The sequence below is a fragment of the Larus michahellis genome, chromosome 5 (assembly GCF_964199755.1).
Source record: "Larus michahellis chromosome 5, bLarMic1.1, whole genome shotgun sequence".
Classification (NCBI taxonomy): domain Eukaryota; kingdom Metazoa; phylum Chordata; class Aves; order Charadriiformes; family Laridae; genus Larus; species Larus michahellis.
In genome coordinates, this window is record NC_133900.1 from 36,393,380 (window position 1) to 36,411,841 (window position 18,462).

The 18,462-nt window shown below is 38.3% G+C and overlaps 1 protein-coding gene across 9 annotated transcripts in view; it reads right to left on the reverse strand.

Annotated features, from left to right (window-relative positions):
• CCSER1 (coiled-coil serine rich protein 1) overlaps nt 1-18,462 on the reverse strand; it is a 724,562-nt gene that overhangs the window by 365,666 nt on the left and 340,434 nt on the right. For all 9 annotated transcript variants that reach the window (XM_074589579.1, XM_074589576.1, XM_074589574.1 and 6 more), the window contains one exon: nt 5,898-5,975. In XM_074589579.1, the coding sequence (XP_074445680.1) occupies nt 5,898-5,975 (78 nt within the window). The remainder of the gene's footprint in view (nt 1-5,897; nt 5,976-18,462) is intronic.

Consider the following 18,462-nt stretch of genomic DNA (forward strand, 5'->3'; position numbering starts at 1 on the left):
CTGTTTTGCTGATGTTATTCTTTGTCATACCATTTCACATCAGTCAAAGCTTAGGAGGAGAATTTCACAGTCACATCCACACTGTACTGCATGAGCTGATGCAAATATTACTCAAGAAACTGGTGATGTGGTTCTACTCAGACAGACTTCCTGAAAGAGCCCTGTTCCTTAGGAAAAGTGTGCACAGAGCCACTGAGAAAAAGGAATAGCGAGTTAATAGAGGCACAGATGCTTCTTGCAACAGGATGCATAATACCTACTTTTCACTTCTACCTTCAGAATAAATTTAGTGCTTTTGCAGATCTCATATACTATAATGATAAAGACCGTGAAACAAATCAGATGCATAAGTCTTTTCTTGAAAATTACAGAATTGAAGGCTTTCATCAAAGACAGAAAGCTGCTGTGATGACATGACTTTTGAAAGTCTGCTACACCAGTAAGACATAAGGAGTCATAGAGAAAGCAAATACTGATACAGGAAATAAAGGTAAAGAGTGGGAGGAATCGATTAAACCACTGAAGAATGATGAGACAGGTTTAAAATAGGCTGGAGATTGAAGCATCAGATTAAGAGAGGTAGGGTTGACTGAGTCATACTTCTATAACTCTATTCGCTTTAGTAGAAATACCAAAAGCATTTCTGCAACGAACAAAAAACACAGAGGCTTCAGAGCTTACATGCTGCTCATTGGAAGCAGAAATTCAGGTGGAGGGTGGAATGTGAGAGACAAGAGCTAATGAGGCCTCCAGCCCATGAAAGAGGATCACTGAACCCTAAGCTGTACCTGCTCATGGGTCAGAATGTCTATGTGATCGTTTCAGAGTCCGTTTTGAAAACAAAAAGAAACAATACATTAAAATGCTCTTATTCAAAGAAGTGTCAGCAAATGCTTAAAATATTGGAGATAGTGCATTTAAGGAAGACAGGGCAAATAGGCTGGTTATGTGTCAACTAGTATAAGAAGCTTCTTGAAGTATAGGCCAAATTTGTTATCACCGTTGCTGACTAAAGATAAGAACTCATTCTTCAGCTAGATATGTAAAGTCACACTCTCAAAGATAAGCCGCCTTGGCTTACCAGTGATCATTGTCGTGACTGTCATACTGATTATTCCAAACACCTGCAGTAAAAATATTAATCTGATCATTGACCAGATGAAAAATCTATCTCTTGTTAAAGTTGTATGCACAAATGTCATGAGCTGCCACAGTCATGCCCATTAGTGACTGCAAAGATCTGCCTTTACAGAGCCTGTAGAGCTGCAGGATGAATGGCAGAACTATTAGTACAGACCTAGTTTAGTATAGATCTATACTTTATTAGACCTACAGTAGTCATAACTGCTAAAGACTGTTAGCTTTTGCTACTTGTGCTGGCGCTTGCATTTCTTACTCGGGGAATTAGCATCAAGAGTATTAATTACAGAAGTCAGAACACGGTAAGATAATAAATGCTGAAGGAAATTCTCAGCTCCCTCAAAGCAGAAAGCAAAGAATGTAAGGATTTTTTTCTTCTGTTCAATGCCAATTAGTAAAGCATGGTTGAGATTAATAATGGAATTGAAATGCAATTAAGCATTGCAATAATAAATTACTACTACGGTTACTATTTACAACTTGGTTGCAGCTAATAACCAGTGCGATTGGTGCTCATTATAACAGATAATGTATAATTAGATAATATTAGATATCTTAGGTACTAAATGGCCATCATAGATCCCTTCTTAAAAGTGCCTGTCACTATTTTTTAGAATAATTTAAAAATAATAAAATAGTATTATAATAAAGCACAGTATAATGAGTAGGAGAAAGCAAAAGGTTCTAAAAAATGGATGAGACATTGCTTGGTAAGTCACCTTTCAGAAATACCCCCTCTTTCACTGATCTTCTAAATGAAATGCAAGATTATTTTTAATTACAGTTTATGAGCATATATATAAGTAGTCTTAACTAAAAGTCATTCACATTTAAGCCAGCTACACTTTTGTTATTATAACATAGAATAACACTTCAGTTAAGGTTGCATGACAAATACCATTCTGTTCTGTTATATTTCAAATTCTTAATGCTGAAATTTTTCAACAGTGACATAACTTTTTTCCCCAAGATAAGGCTCTCATTCTTCAAGAAATATTATACAGGGACAGAAGGATAAACTTCTGTTCAAAGGAAGATTCCTCCCTACAGAAAAGTTTAAGTGCAAAACCAACAACCAAGAGGATGCTCTTTTGTGAGAGAATAAACTCTTCCCAAAATATGGGAAAAGATCTTGCTTTTTTAAATAGCTTGAACCGTGGAAAACAGCAGAGGATTGAAAGCTGGAATTTGACATAAAAATAACCCTCACTAAAAAGAAATACCTGTGAGTGTTTTATCAAAAATTGGTTTAGAAAAGCTTTTCAAAAGTGTGCTGTCTGCATACACATCTGAACAGGATTTTTTTCCTAAGCTTTAAAGAGCATGGCTAGGGAATACCGCTCCGAACGCATGTGTGTCAGTAACTCCACAGGGAGAAGGAAACCCAAAGCCACACGAAAAATTGGTTATACTTCTGGCTACTGTACGAAGTTGCTCTTTTCTCAAGCAAAAGCAAATACCATTGCTGTTTCACTATTTACAACAGTTATGGAATGAAGGTTGCTGAATGGCATTAATGATCATAGAATCATAGAATCACGGAAGTGCCTAGGTTGGAAGGGACCTTTCAGATCATCGAGTCCAACCATCAGCCTAACACTGACAAAAACCATCACTAAACCGTATCTCTAAGCACTATGTCTACCCGTCCTTTAAATACCTCCAGGGATGGTGCCTCAAGCACTTCCCTGGTCAGCCTGTTCCAATGCTTAATAACCCTTTCAGTGTAAAATTTTTTCCTAATATCCAATCTAAACCTCCCCTGGCACAACTTGAGGCCATTTCCTCTCATCCTATCGCCTGTTACTTGGGAAAGAGACCGACCCCCACCTCTCTGCAACCTCCTTTCAGGTAGCTGTAGAGAGTGATAAGGTCTCCCCTCAGTCTCCTTTTCTCCGGGCTGAACAATCCCAGCTCCCTCATGTTATCATTTTCTCAGGGTCCCTCTTAGGATTAAATAGCACTGGGCTTGGCTACCATTATTTCTTACTCAATTGTTTTCTATTCTTTTTGCTAGGTATCACTGACACTCCTTTAAAGGTACTGTCTTAACATAAATAAAACATAATAATTCCATTAAAATAATGGTATACAATGGACCCAGGTATACTACCTCTTGCTGTACTGGAAAACACTTTCCTCCAAATATTCCTGAGTATGGTCTCACATGATTTGGATCTTTCTGGCAGTACTGCATGTCACGGCATGTGCAATACATTGTGAAAATGGTAGCTGAGTTCAGTGTTACCTGAGCTGAGGTGCAACATGCAAGCACTCTCATGGGAACCTTGCTTCCGACTTTCCTTAGATTAAATTCAAAATCTTAAAATGTTTTTGAACAAGCTTTTGTTTTCCTTCATATTTATAGAGCACACATCCTGTGGGATTAAAAATGACAGGCATCTGCTTTGGTGAAGTTGGATGATGACAGGATTTGCATTCTTTCTTTATGCAGACTTTCTTTTGAAGATGAATTGATAAAATCCAAGAAAGGACAGTTCTCTTTCTTGGTATAAAACCAGGTACGATTGAGAACAGGGACTTGGTTTCACTTCACAGTCTAATATAAAAGCTCATTAGCTCAGAGATCTTCAGCTATCCCAAAGAGACCCAGTGTTTTTACTGCCCTGCTTCGTTACACCTCTGTTTTCAGATCCACAGAATGGAATTTCTTTTTCAATCTTCATTTCTACAGCAAGAAGGTGGGAAAGGTTATTATCATGTTGCTAAGGGAAATGCATCATCCCATCATCAAAAGCCAATATTATAGACTGACAGTATTTGGAGAGGGTTATGGCTTGTAAAACCAGTCATTCACATTACTACTGAACAATATTGCTCTCTCCTGGAGCGAGTCAGGGAGAAATAATAGAAACTGTTACATTTTATATTACTTTTATTTCTACTTAAGGGCATTGGCTGTGAGATGTATTTGACTTTTTCCTAGTCTGGCCTCCATTTTACTTGAATTCCAAAGGAAAATGTTTCCCATTTTGAAAATGGACCGAAAATGAAAGATTAAATAATTCTTCCTACCCTTTTTTTTCTAGTTTCTTGTACCATTTTCTACTATAAAATATAAAGGAAGGAGACTTTTAATATGAAGAAATACCTTCATTTTTTTATTATTAGAGCAACTATTCCACTTCAAAGAAATCATTTACCACCCATCTTGAGCTATACAAGCACCATTTCCTTCAAAAGTAAAGGCACTACGGTGTATTTGTCAGCGCGCTCCTGATGCAAACAGATCAGTGCTTGCTTACCTCAGCTGAGAATTTAAGCATGAGTTTATTGTAACTATTTCAAATCAGATTTTCTTACCTCTTACACCTTTATCTGAACTGAGCAGCCCATTTCTTTGTATGTGATGGTTCTTAGCGGTTTCCCAGGCACAAGGAGAAACAATAACTACCGAATCTGCCTTATAATACAGAGTAGACTTCTATGTGCCTTTAATGTGGTTTCTCAAGGTAAAAAGATGCACGTGCTCTAATATCTTGGCACAACATTGCTCAATTTCAGCCAAATCTGATTGAGAGCTAGCGGTCTTGAAAACATCAAACCCCAAAGGAGGAGAGAGAATCCGTGAATAGCTGACCATGGATATCCCGTCTGTACCACCACTCATGAAACCACCCAGCAAACACAGTCCTTAACCATTCAAGTAACAGCAACCAGTGGCTAGCTAGCTGGTTATCAACTGTAGGGTACAACTCTTGTACAGACGCAGAAAATATGGAAAAAAGGAAAGAAAAAAAACACCAAGTTTTTTTATGGGGCTGGCCAGGTCTGCATTTGTCCTGCGCTGGACAAATGTGCAGGAGACGCAAACTTTACGTCATTAAACTTCATTAATTCTACTTCCTCAGCTTTAATTCAGCATCATCACAAAGTGACTGAAAACACAACCCAAGCTACTAATTATTTTCATACAGTAGGTGGAAACTTACTGGGGAAAGGGGAAATTTTAAAAGGGATGTTCCTGCGAGTGTAACGTTGTCTATATTATGACACACTTTTGAGCCAATGGTGCTGAAAACCCAAGTTCCCTCTTCCTTGCCTGAGCAAACAACCGGCGTTTGCTTTGCTTGCAGCTGCAGCGCCGCTCTGAATACCTGGCTGGCCACGGGAGACCTCTTCCAAGAGTCAGGCTCTGTCTAAGGCCATTCTGTGTCCCAGGGCTGGATACCATGAAGTCAGGTGGAAAAGTGACATGGGGCCACTTATTCCTCACAGCGTAAACCTTACAAAGTCGTGGATATCATCCCATCATTTATTATTAAAATTAACTAAAAAGACAGGCCTGTGGCTTACGCTGGATTTATGCCAAATTCGTTCTTTGACATATCTTTAACGTCTCCTGTATCCCTGTAGTAACTAATCATTGTTTCATTAAAACATGTACTGGAAATGCAATATAAAGATTAATCTGTTGATTAAAAATGACATACACACATATACAGGAATGCACATATCAAAGTGTATCACTGGCAGATGAGATGGAAAAAAACACAGTCTTATAAATAATGGTTTACAGCTCTAGTCTGCTGAAAAAATAATCTTCGCAAAACCAATAATGTTTTATTCTAAGTATTTCTTGAAAACGGCATGGTACATATGGAAGGATATCTGCCGATATCACAGTAATTTAAAGAAAAGGAAATAATAATAATAATAGCACTTCACAGTACACCAGATAACACAATAAGTCAAAATTCATATACAACATTTATTATGAAATAAATTAACTGTACCTTGAAAAATAACGGCTCCTCAGGAAGAGGGCTAACAGGGAGTGAGGTGGTGCTACTAGCTGGACTCATGTCTGTACTCTGAAAGAAAAGCACACAGAAGTTTGCATTTCCAATCAAGTTCTATAGACATTTTTTTACATTTTGAGGTAAAAATAAAAGAGCTCAAAAACAACACTGAAAATTAGAATTCGATTGACAGAGCAACTACAATCTGTACCTTATTTATCTTTAATTAGTAAAAGAAAGCATTTCATTAATGGGCAAGTACTTTGCATTTTCTTTATTTTAAATGAACTCCCCATTCAAAGACTGAAATGCATGCACAAATACGCAAAACAGTACTACAAGAGGATAACTGAGAACACAAAAATTTGTCCATATAGAACAAGCTATGATATACAATTTTTTAATTTTTTTTAGATTATTTTCAAATGGCCCAATAGTAAAGATAGAATTAACAGATAGAATTAACAGATAAGTAATATATGGCAGGAAAGTATTTGGATCAAAGTTTAAAAAAAGATCACTTTCACATGAGTCAATATATCTTACCAACGAGCACTAATATATGAAAAGAAACAGTGAAGTTAATAAGGAAAATAAGTCAGTATACTTCAATGGACCTATCCAGTCGAAATGCTTGAAAGATTGACCTAAAAAGCAACTCTTTCTTAGGTAATATTTCAGTATCCTGTGGTTAGCATGGGCATTATTTTTACAAATGTGACAGATATGAAAAGAAGTGTGGAAACTCTTAATAATTTGGAATGGTAATAATAACAGAAGAACAAAATCTGGACTTCAAAAAATACACAAAGACTACCAAGATTGTTCTGGAGAAAACTAGAATATATGATACTTCTTGGGAAATAAATCCTTAAGTGGTAAAATGAGAAAATCCACCACCACCAGCAGCAATAAACCAGAAAAGATGTAACGGAGAATAAAAAAATAAGTTTGCATGGGCCAGAAGTTCATATCCTTTTCACACTGTGGCATTGCAATGCAGCATGATTTAATGAATTCAACTTATGCAATTAACTAAGCAGATATCTGGTTTCACATCCATATGCATCTATTACGACCCCTTTGATAAGCCCAAATCCTGCAAGTGAAGAATACCACTCCACCCGTGAAGTTCTAACAGTTCACTCATCAGAAGATTTTTATGGAGAGATACCATATGTTATTCAACCAACTCATACAGGTTGAAAACTGAGATGAAATTTGGAGTACGAAATCCCTGTGTCAGATGTGAAAGAGAGGGCACAGACTTCAAAGTTAACACCTACGGAGAAAATAGCTGAAATCAATTAGGTACATATCAGTTGCACTATTCCTGAAAGAAAAGACAATAGTTACTTGCTAAATAAAAGGGATGCAAGTAAAGGAGAAAGGAGGGGGACATGGTAATTACTTCCTAAAACAAAGAGAGAAACAGGTTGTTTATAGCCCATGGAACACAGAGAAGTTGCTGAGGAATAAGGAAGATTATAACATGTCAGAAAGCCAGTATCTTTGTTGAATTCATCGCTCTGGTATTCAGAAACATTACAAATTTTAACACCGACTCACACACTTGATCATCAAGGAAACTGGGTGATAATATTTACTAGAGGGAAATGAGACACAGCTCTTTTAGATTAAACTCAAAGTGCAGACAAAACTGGAGACCTCCTCTGTGAGGACGTTCTGCCTCAAAAGCCAACAGTTCAGCTAAGGACAATTTGTCTTTTAATTTACACAGAGCAGAAAAAAAATAAGAGGGGGGAAAATCAAGTAGCTGCTTTCCAAACCCAATCAAGCACCTTAATTTGCAATTAGAAGTGCTCAGGAAGGCAGCCCAATCTTTTAAGCACTGAAACAGCCTCAGTGTGAAAATCTGCAAAGCAGATTGGTACCTGTACACTACATGAGCTGCAAGTTCTTCATTGATAGCTGGCATTTAAGAAAGGTCAAACAGCCCTGAGGATGACGTAGTTGCCTTGACAAAACTTCCACACAATGGCCTCAGAAAAACATTGGCTCTTCCGTGATGACTGGACACAAGCCAGCCCAGGTCTGGATGCCACGCTGTTGTGGCACCGTGCCTGAACCTGAAAGGCTGCTGAGAGGTGGGGTATATTAGTAAGGGCACTGTGACTATACAGCTTCTGGGCTGCAAATGGTTTGCAGTCTGTGGCCATTGGCAGAAGAGCCTGTGTCTGGCTACAGCTGTCCACGTATGCATACCCTCAGTGGCCACTGCAACAACTTCAGTAATTTCCCTCTCTAAGGAATGCAGAGCAGCTTCTCTGCCAGTGTAAATTAATTAAATCCAGCGGTGCTCACACAGTTTATTATAGCGGAGAACTGAGTGAGACAGTACCAAAAGGGTTGTTTCTCAAGCTATTAAAAAACCCCCTTCCAAACTAATCGCTGCTTTAAGAGATGTTGTCAGCCTGCACTCCTGAAGGGACACATTAACAATTTCAAACATCACACCTCCCACCTAAATTTACCATCCATGGGGTATTTGTCATAATCACATGTTGCAGTCTAAAGCTCCTCATACGTAAAAAAAAAAACAGAACAAAACACTGTGAGGAATTCGCCCAACAACAACTTTTTATTTGATGTTGCCTAAATCAATTCTGTTCTCATAAAAGCAGACACTCACTTTAAGTCTGGCTTAAAGTTAATAGATTTTAGTTATAAATTAACCAGAAGAGCTATAGCACCATTAGGCTATAATCATAGCTTATAAATTGTAGATGTTAAACATCACTTGTATCATAATTATACATATCAGGCAAAATTAGGTAAATTAGGACATCTCCTAATTTTGCAGTACTTTGCTGTGCACCTGTAACATTTTAAAATGTATTTGTATCATGCACAGTGATACCACAGATGGGTTTTGTAGACTGAGCCTTTTCCCCGTGTCTCTGGAAACCTCTGAGTGCTCTGGAGGGCAGCTTTAATCACCTAAACTCCATTTTTAAAGTATCTTAATACCAAGCAATTCAAGTATTTCTCAGAACAAAAGTTTAAGAAAACAGCATCTTGCCCATGTCAAAAACAACCCTGTGAGCTTTTCTTTCAGCGCTTTTAGGCCATTTTTTTTTTTAAATTTGGAGCAGCCTGTTAAAATCAGCAAATGGACATTATCAGAATTTTGCCAATAATTGCTCCACAGTTGCAATGATCAATGCTCAAATTTTCTTCTGATTTCTAGAGCTGATCAGCCTAAATATACATCATCCTCATTGTGCAACTGAACAGGTATCATGGAGTCATTGCCAGACCTTGCTAATCATTTATCCTCGAAGACCAATGTTAAAAATGTCATTAACCATCAGGAAATTTCTTGATAATGAGGCAAAGAAAATGAGCCTAAGAGAACACACTTTTCCCACGTCTGCATCCTGTCTGGAGATCCAGGATCAGGATCCTGCTTAAGGACAGATTCCCACCATTTTAGGTAGATGAAAGAGAAAGCAGCTCTTTGTGAAACTGTTTAAAAGTAATTACAGGTTTGGTTTGGTTTTGTTTTCTACCACTTGTGTTTGCCTGCCTCAAAAGATAATGTTTCATAAACTGACATAAATTGTCTAAAGGCAGATTAGAGAATGTACTCAGTGTTTTTCCAGTAATACAGAATCATAGAATCATTTAGGTTGGAAAAGACCCTTGGGATCATCGAGTCCAACCATCAACTCCACTCTACAAAGTTCTCTCCTACACCATATCCCTTAACACCACATCTGAACGAGCCTTAAACACATTCAGGGATGGCGGCTGGGCAGCCTATTCCAGTGTCTGACCACGCTTTCTGTGAAGAATTTTTTCCTAATGTCCAGCCTAAACCTACCGGGTTGCAGCTTGAACCCATTCCCTCTTGTTCTATCGCTAATTACCTGTGAGAAGAGACCAGCACCAACCTCTCTACAATGTCCTTTCACGTAGTTGTAGAGAGTGATGAGGTCTCCACTCAGCCTCCTCTTCCTCAAACTAAACAGTCCCGGCTCCTTCAGTCGCTCCTCATAAGATTTATTCCCCAGGCCCTTCACCAGCTTCGTTGCCCTCTGCACTTGCTCCAGCACCTCGATATCTCTCTCGTATTGAGGTGCCCAGAACTGGGCACAATACTCAAGGTGTGGCCTCACCAGTGCTGAGTACGGGGGAACAATCACCTCCCTCCTTCTGCGAGTCACACTATTTCTAATACAAGCCAGAATGCCATTGGCCTTCTTGGCCACCTGGGCACACTGCTGGCTCGTGTTCAGCCGCCTGTCAATTAGAACCCCAAGGTTCTTTTCTGCCAGGCAGCTCTCCAGCCACACTTCCCCAAGTCTGAAGATCAATTATATATAAATAAACATTGTTAAAACTGTGCTCCTTTGAGAACAAGTCATCTTCCAGTCTTCAGCAACTGTTCTTTAAATGAAAAGAGATTCACCTCACCTCGTAAATTGGGATTTTCCTTGCTACAAACCCTTCTCTTTAATCTGATCTTCTCTGGGAAGAGGCCTGTGTATCAACCTTCATTAATTGTACCATAAAATATGGACCATCCGCTGTATATCACCCACTGACAGAAGCCAATTTAATTTGCTACAACTGCTTTTCAACAAGGGTAAACACTGCAACAATAGTCGGCAGACATTGACTTCTCTGGAGATCAGTATCGCAATTTATTGATCTAAGAAGCTAATACTGACAGAGAAAACTTTCAGTGGATATTAGAGCTAGAGATAAATAAATCTTTATAATAACTGAAGAAAAGAAAACACAATCTGTGTACTTTATAGCTTTTTCTAAGGAGTAGTGGATGAATGCTGAACTGACTTTCAGGGTGATAGTTTTAGTTGTTTCGTAAATTATGCCACTAAGTATCATTTTATAATCTAGAAGCTGAGTAGAACTAGGAAATTAAATAAGTGCAGTCAGCAAGCTCAGTAGTGACGTTTTGATATACTGAAAATGGATTTATTAATGGGTCTACACAACATTTTTATGCAATATCATGCTTAAATGTTATTATCCTGTTTTATCAACAAAAGTGAAAAAGAAGGGGAAGTGATTTTCTCAAAGCTATGAAGGGCTGTTAAAAGAAAGATAGAAATGAGGAACTCGCAAGTCCAAGCACTCCAGCTGTTCATCCAGAGTATGCAATGCTCCCCTACACACTTTTGGAGTGCCGAGATGTCTGTAGTTTTATATTGTTTAACATCATGAAGCTTTTGCTTATCCATACACTTCCCGCAAATAAAATGACTACACTATTGAGGCCAGAACAATAAAAATTAGTTTTGATGAGAAAAAACAGAAGACACATGAAGTCAGATTTCACCTCCCACCACTCCCTGTGTTTGATTAATCTTCCCCAACATCTCCAGTCTCACTCACTAAGAATGGAAGTGCCTTCTTAAAATGTGTTTAGGCCTAGTTTTTAACACCTTTGAATACAATCCAGGTGGTTATTTATAAACCTATTTCATGTGTCTTTTATTGGTAGGTACAGTTGATTATTCTTACCAATTACTAATACGTGCAATTATCAGCTGAGACATTTAATTATTATTTTCAGGTATTTGCCTGCTCCATTGCCTAGAGCTTGCTGCTCCCATAGCTTAGAAGGCTGCGTGGCTCTTGCATCTGGCTTGAGTTATCATGGCTCCCATCGCAGGGGCAAACCATGATTTACAGCCACTACTGCTTCTTGCTACCTCTTTATATGCTAGTATGTCAGATGTGGGTAGCCAAGTAAGTTTTTAGTGGTTCAATTATCTACTGATCCTCAAATGGCAGTTAGTATACAAGCGGACAGATTAGCCTCGATTCATCTTACAATCTAAGCAAAGCTAATCACCTGAGCTGTGAAATGCCAGTGGGAAATTTCACCTCATTTAAGATAAGACACCGATCTGTCACTTAACAGCATTTGTATGTCTAGTACTGTTTATTTTAGAAGACTCTGAGCTCTCAAGGACTCTGAGCAAACTCTTTAAATGTAATATTTTGCACAATAATTTTTTTCAGCGAGGAGGGATCAGATGAAGGATATTTTGTTGGCTGCTATTTGTTTCTACTTTGAAAAATAGTTGGGAAAATGCTCTTTTAGCCTTTTACTTAGGGTAAATTAATTATAAAATTCATAACCAGGAAGCAGCATAAAGAGTATATAACCAGTCCATGGTTTGTTGCAGGGCTACGGTGTTTGAAATAGTTTAGACTTAGATTATATTTTCACAATGTTTAATTTCTATTTAATTTCTATTTAATTTACTCAAATACTAAGCTAGCTATCTCTTCTCTCCTATATTAAATGCAGAAGTATAAGAACGCCAAAGTACCAGGCACAACTTACTACTGTTATCTGCTTTTCAGTTTCTAAAATTGGCAATATGAAAATACCGAACATATAAAACATCTAGTAGCTGGCACAAAGAGAACACCTTAATAAACATGTTTTAAAATTTGTAAACAAAGTAGAAAGCTGAACTAAGCCTCTAAATAGAGGCCCAAGAATTGGAAGTTGCTGGTTTACAATTGAGTACGTGCAGAGGGAAAAACACAGTCTGTTTTTATAAGCATATAAATGTCACGTTTCTCATAATAGGAAACGACATATGTATCACTACATAACTAATAGATTTATTTACTAGCACATATCCATTCCTTTCTGCTCTTTCTTTCCAGCTTGTTTTTTCATTGCCCACCCTTCCAGTTTGTCTTTATTCCCCACTCCCCTTCAAAAGACTCATAATAAACAGAGACACAAGTTGCCTTGGTCAGGTAACTTCCTGGCACACAGAGGTTAGACGAAGGGTCCATTAAGATGTAGGAGAAAACCACTTTTACCTCCCAAACAGCAAATTCAACTTGAGTTAATCTCTAAAACACCCCTTCACTTCTATCTGCAAGCAGAATGTAATTTCAAAAGTAATTTGGACAATGACTTCGGGGTTAACATCTCTTTGTGAAGAGTGCCGCAGGATCATCAATGACTGTCACTGTGTGAGCTGGGACTGCTACTACGACATGTTATATTAAATGTTACTCCAGTCATATTTTTATCCTAATGAAAACCAGGGGGTTGCTTTCACAGACACAAACGCTTTGTTGACAACACAGTGAAGAACTGATTTCCTTGAGCAAAACTCTGCTCTCTCTTCAATTTCTATTGTTTCTTTCATACTTCATTGACTATACTATCCAGCCTTGACATTTTGTTACTGTATATTCTTCCCTAATAATATCATATAACATCAGCTTTTTCTGCTCTTTCAGCAGTCAATTGAGAGAACCAAGTACTCTCCTGGGATTTTAATCTGCAGGCTGCCTATTTCAATTGCTTTTCTTTCCTTGCAGGAGATCTTTCAGGTTCAAATACACACCTTTTTTTTTGCTCAAATTGCATTCAGTTTCGTAGCAAATATGATGGCTGTCTCATACAGTAGGTTCAGTGATGGGTTTTTTTACTCCAGTCACAAAGACATTTCCTTTCTCCAAAGCCTGCATCGCAGCACTAAGGGTAACTACACTGATACTCCATACTACAGCCATAGCCTGGATGTGGAAGAAAATGTCTGTATCCACTCAAAGAAGGATGCAAAGAAGAGTGACCTTCCCATCATTTCTCTGCCCTTCGAAATAAAACACTAAAACAGTAATCAATTAATTAAATGCAGAAGGATCAAATCTGATATCAGAATCGCCTCCTCTCCTTCCCTCACGCACTGATGCCCATTCTGCATCATTACATATCAGAACATACTGGGACCGAGATATAAGCTGGAGCCAAAACGGATCAGCATTAATACAAACAATAGATACACCTATCATTACATTAAAGGGGACAAAAACATACTCGGGACATAAGTTTATATGCTTCTGGATACGTGGAAATAATGGTCTTGATGGGTTAGGAAAAAAATGCTCCTGGTAACAGGTTGTTCTGTAAGTTTCTCTGAAGTATCCACAGATGGCCACTGTTGAAGCCAGACATGGATTTAGGTGCCATTTTCAGCAAAACAGCTCCTATGCTCACATACTCATACAATTAACTGTTCTTCATGAAGCTCTGAAAGATGCTCACGATCTCCTTACAGCCTATGTAACATCTTTTTTAGTCTACAAGAAAAAGACATGATTCTTTCAAGACAAAAATCTATTTGCACTTGCTATTAATTAATATTTTTCTTTAAGGTACACATTTTCTTGTACACTAAACTCATGTCCAAAAAACTACACATGCTTTCCTGTTCAGTACATCCCTTTGCCCACATGTACATATGGGTAGAGGTGATATCTCCTGCAACACTGTGGTCAGTTTTCTGGCTACAGTTTCCCTCACATATCATTTTCATCTGAGTGACAACAATGTTTCACAACATTAATAAAAATTATTTTTTAAATCTGAACATAGTGAAGCCAGCCTGACTTTCATTAATAATTTGCTCCTCAATTGTTCGGTTGTTTTCTACCTTTATTTTACTTCGTAAGCATTGAGAACAACATTGCCAGATTTTCACACTGGTGTTTTAATATGAGTCTATGTTTTATTTTTCTGCGTTTCTCAGAAATCTCAGATGCTTTCAATTGCTACACATTTCACTGAGGTTTTAACAAGCCCCTTTGCACTTTCTAAATGTTGTGACTGCAATTATTCTCACTTCTTCATCAGTCCTCAGAAGGGTTTTTACAATTTCAGTATGGAACCACTTCTGACAGGGTATTTTAACTTATTTAGATGCAGAGGCTTCATTCTCAAAACTGCCTTGAATTCTGCAATAAGAGCTTAAAGGAAACATTTTAAACATCTGTATGTGTCTGCTGCTAAATCAAGGAAGACAGATTTATTTTTTTTTCCCCACTGCAAGAAAAGAAGCAAGTGACATTTAACAATTTGAAATATGCTTTCCCTGGCTGCAGCACTTCCGTATGATGTTGTTAGAAATAAAAGGTAAACATTTAGCAAGTAAGTTTTGCCATGTTATTTGCTTTCAGTGTTTTTAATAGCAATGTTCTCTAATGTTTCTAGCAAGTTGAATCCCTTTGTGTAATATAATGCAATATTTCAGCTCCTGAAATGTAGAAATTCTGATTACTACAGAAACAGTTTCAAAGCATGTTAAGCTTGCTTTTTGGTTTAGCAAGCAGGTTCCAAAGCGGAGCTGGTCCAGGCAGAACAAATATTCCTTCATTTTGCGAATATATGGTACGCTGTGTTTCTACCTTCAGACTGCAGCTCTCGTTCTTAAGGGAAAGACTAAGAAGATTAAGGTACAATGGCAACTTCAACTCCCAACCTAGCAAAGGGTTCAGTAGAAACTACCCCAACTGCAATAATCTCTCCACAGTCTTTCTAGCTGGACTTGTTCTTCTTCCCTTCTCTAGTCTAATACTTATTTCTCTTCCCACTGGCTCAAATCAAGATCTGTCAAGATCGCCCACTCTTTCTTACCTCTTAAGGTACTTGCAAAGCATCTTCTATTCACCATACTTCCCACTGCTGCATCCATTCCATCACCAACACTACTCTTGTTGTGCCATCTATCTGAACCTGAAAGTCTTCCCACCTTCTCTATCTTTCTCCCCTCCTTTGGTCAACACTCATCCCTTCAGCCCATATACATAGGCTGATATAAATAATATATTAAAAAATATATAATACATGTAAAGTATATGTAGTGTATATATGAATTAAATACATATATACATATATATGTATTTAAATATGCACACAAAAAATTGACTGAAGGAATCTCTTTATGTAGTTGCTGGGATGTAGCAGCCATATGACTGGTTTGCTACTGAAAAGATCCACAGTGAAGCTGGTCAAATACTGCATGTCTGAAAAAATATGTCAGGTTTCATTACAGAGAATCTCCATTTTGACAAAGCTTCTCAGCCCTTAGCTCTGTACAGTCTGGGGAGGCCAAGCTGCATTGCTTAAGAAACTGATGCAACTTGCAAAGGAATGGAGGAGTTAAAGGTTGCCTGTACTAGTACTTAGGCACTGCATTATCATTATTTTTAGAGCCCTCAGCTGAGCATTTTGTTTTCGTTTTTGTGTTTTGCAATGGAATTCTATATTAAACTTGCTGAGATACCTGAATAGCATTTTATAAAGCCATTAGCAATAAAATATTCATTTTTCATTTGTATGATGTCCAGGAATACAAATGAGTATAATTTCTTCCTAGCCTTCAACATTAATAGGGAAACCAGGGAGAAAAATTGAACACACCTTTCACATTCATTTAACTACAATAAAATATAAAGAGCTTTTCAAATGAAAAACACTTTAAAAAAAAATAAATACTGTCTTGTTTTCTTTGGAAGTCTTATTCCATGCATCTCCACTATTGTATTTATATATTTATTTATTTTCTCGTTCAGTAATTTTACAAATCAAGGCTAAGGTACTGGCTCAATCACCATGTGATAAATCAGTATTCCTTGAAATAGCTGTGGTAGAACTATTACAAAAATAAATCAGCAAGAGTAAAAGCAAATGAGGAGACATGTCAGCAAACTCCTAAGCTCGTGCTACAGGCTAGAAGTTTATCCATATTCACATTATGCCATGAAGCAGCTGGCATCCTGGCTGTTCTGATGGCAATCTCTCTACATGGCTCCATTGAGTTTCTTTTAGCTGCTTCTTCTCCCTTCCCCTTGTATCTGCCACTACGATTTTAGCTCTCAGCAGCTGCCACTGCTTACGAGAATCTCTGCAGGCTCACTTATGGTAAAAACAGAAATTTTTCTTGGCATCGTCATTCATTCCTCAGCAGCAGAGAGGTGATGGCAGGTGCTAACACCACTTGGCTGCTGCAGGGAGACAGTGGCATGTGGTTGTCACTGCATCAGCTGCTTCCAGAGGCAGCTCGTGCAGAGCGAGCTGCATGTGACTACCTCGTCCTAGTCCCCAGTTACAAGCGAAAGCTAGTTCCCCAACTTCTTCCTAAAAACCCCAAGAACTCCAAGAGAAATTGATATCCAAAAGGATATTAAACAACAGCCAGAGAGATCATAGGACCTGCAGGCAGCAGCAACGCTCTGGGTTTAAGTGATGTCCATCAGCTGAGCTGGTCTGAAAAGCCTGGCTCACACTATTCCTTTTGTACTCTGGCTCTTATCTTACTGCTGCTCCCAGCCTTTCAGGGCTGCTAAGTTCAATACAAAAATTTCATCCGTCTGCTTTTTCATGCCTCTTAAAGTTGGGACAATTTTCTATTTGTGTGCATCAGTGTCCTGGTTCCGGTGGGGATAGGGTTAACTTTTCCTGGTATTCCATGCCATGTGAGCCACGCCCACCCTGAGCTGCCGGGGGAGGGGGCAGGAAGTTGCTGCTTAAAAGCGGGCTGGGGGGTCCCGGGTCCGGCCGGTCGGCGAGCGGCGGGGAGCGGCGGTTCCGTAATCGCGTTTGTATATTCCCCTGTCCGTGTTGTTGTTGTTGTTTGCCTGTTCCCTTTACTGTCCTGTTAAACTGCCTTTGTCCCAACCCAAGAGTCTTGCCTTTTCTTACGATCCTTCCTGTATTAGGAAGGCACGTGCGAGCGGCACGTGGTTCTTTGTTGCCATCTGAGGCTAAACCACGACAATCAGATACTGCATACAAAGGACAATCTTGGAAAGGACTCTGAGAACAGAGACGAATGTTTTTTGGCAAAGAGTTTGCACTGAAATACAAGAAATGAACAGATCAAATATAGGAAACTTGTAGCACATACGCTGCAGATGCAAAAACACACTTGTGGAACACTGCATTTTCAAGAGAAGAAATCAATATTGAGGGAATGCTAAAATCAATACCACCCATGCCTATCTATTTTATTATACCTTTCAATTAATGGCCATATACTTTTTTTGCCACATGATGATGGCTTTTTAAAACTTCTCAATTTTTTTTTTTAACATACAACACTTACATTGGTCTGCAAGCTGCCCACATATGATCAGAAGAAAATTCTGCTGTCAGGTTTCAATCCTTTCCAGTCTAACGGCTCCATTTCTTTCACTCAGTTATGCTTGTCCTTCAGTAGTTTAAAGTCTAATCGGTCCCTGTATTAGAAGGGCGATGGGTAGGTGCCCAGAAGCAGTTTTAACCCTTGTCATAGCCAGAGATACAGAGTTCAGTACCAGGAGTTATGGGAAATCTTACATTAAACAAAACTGCATTAATACACTTTTTCAAAATAAGGGGAATTTGTAACTTTTACGGATTACTCTTAATATATTAACAGTGAATACAAATGGCTTGTACATCACTTCTAATTTGTTTGTTTTCTGCAAAGAAGTTAGAAAGTATCGTATCTAGTAAACCGGAAAAAAAAACCCATTCTGTAGCTTCTTAACCAATGCATACATAAATCCAATATAAAATCTTCATCATTAAATACGGTTTTCATGAAGGAGAACGACGATTTTCATATCATTCTTGCTGAATGCTCTCTACAGGTTATTATAGGCAGGTACCTAAACTTAAATTTAAGTAAGAATATTGTGATTAGGAAAGACTACTTGCAGGTGTATATTTTTCAGAGGATTTCTACAACACTACCCAAACTAGAAA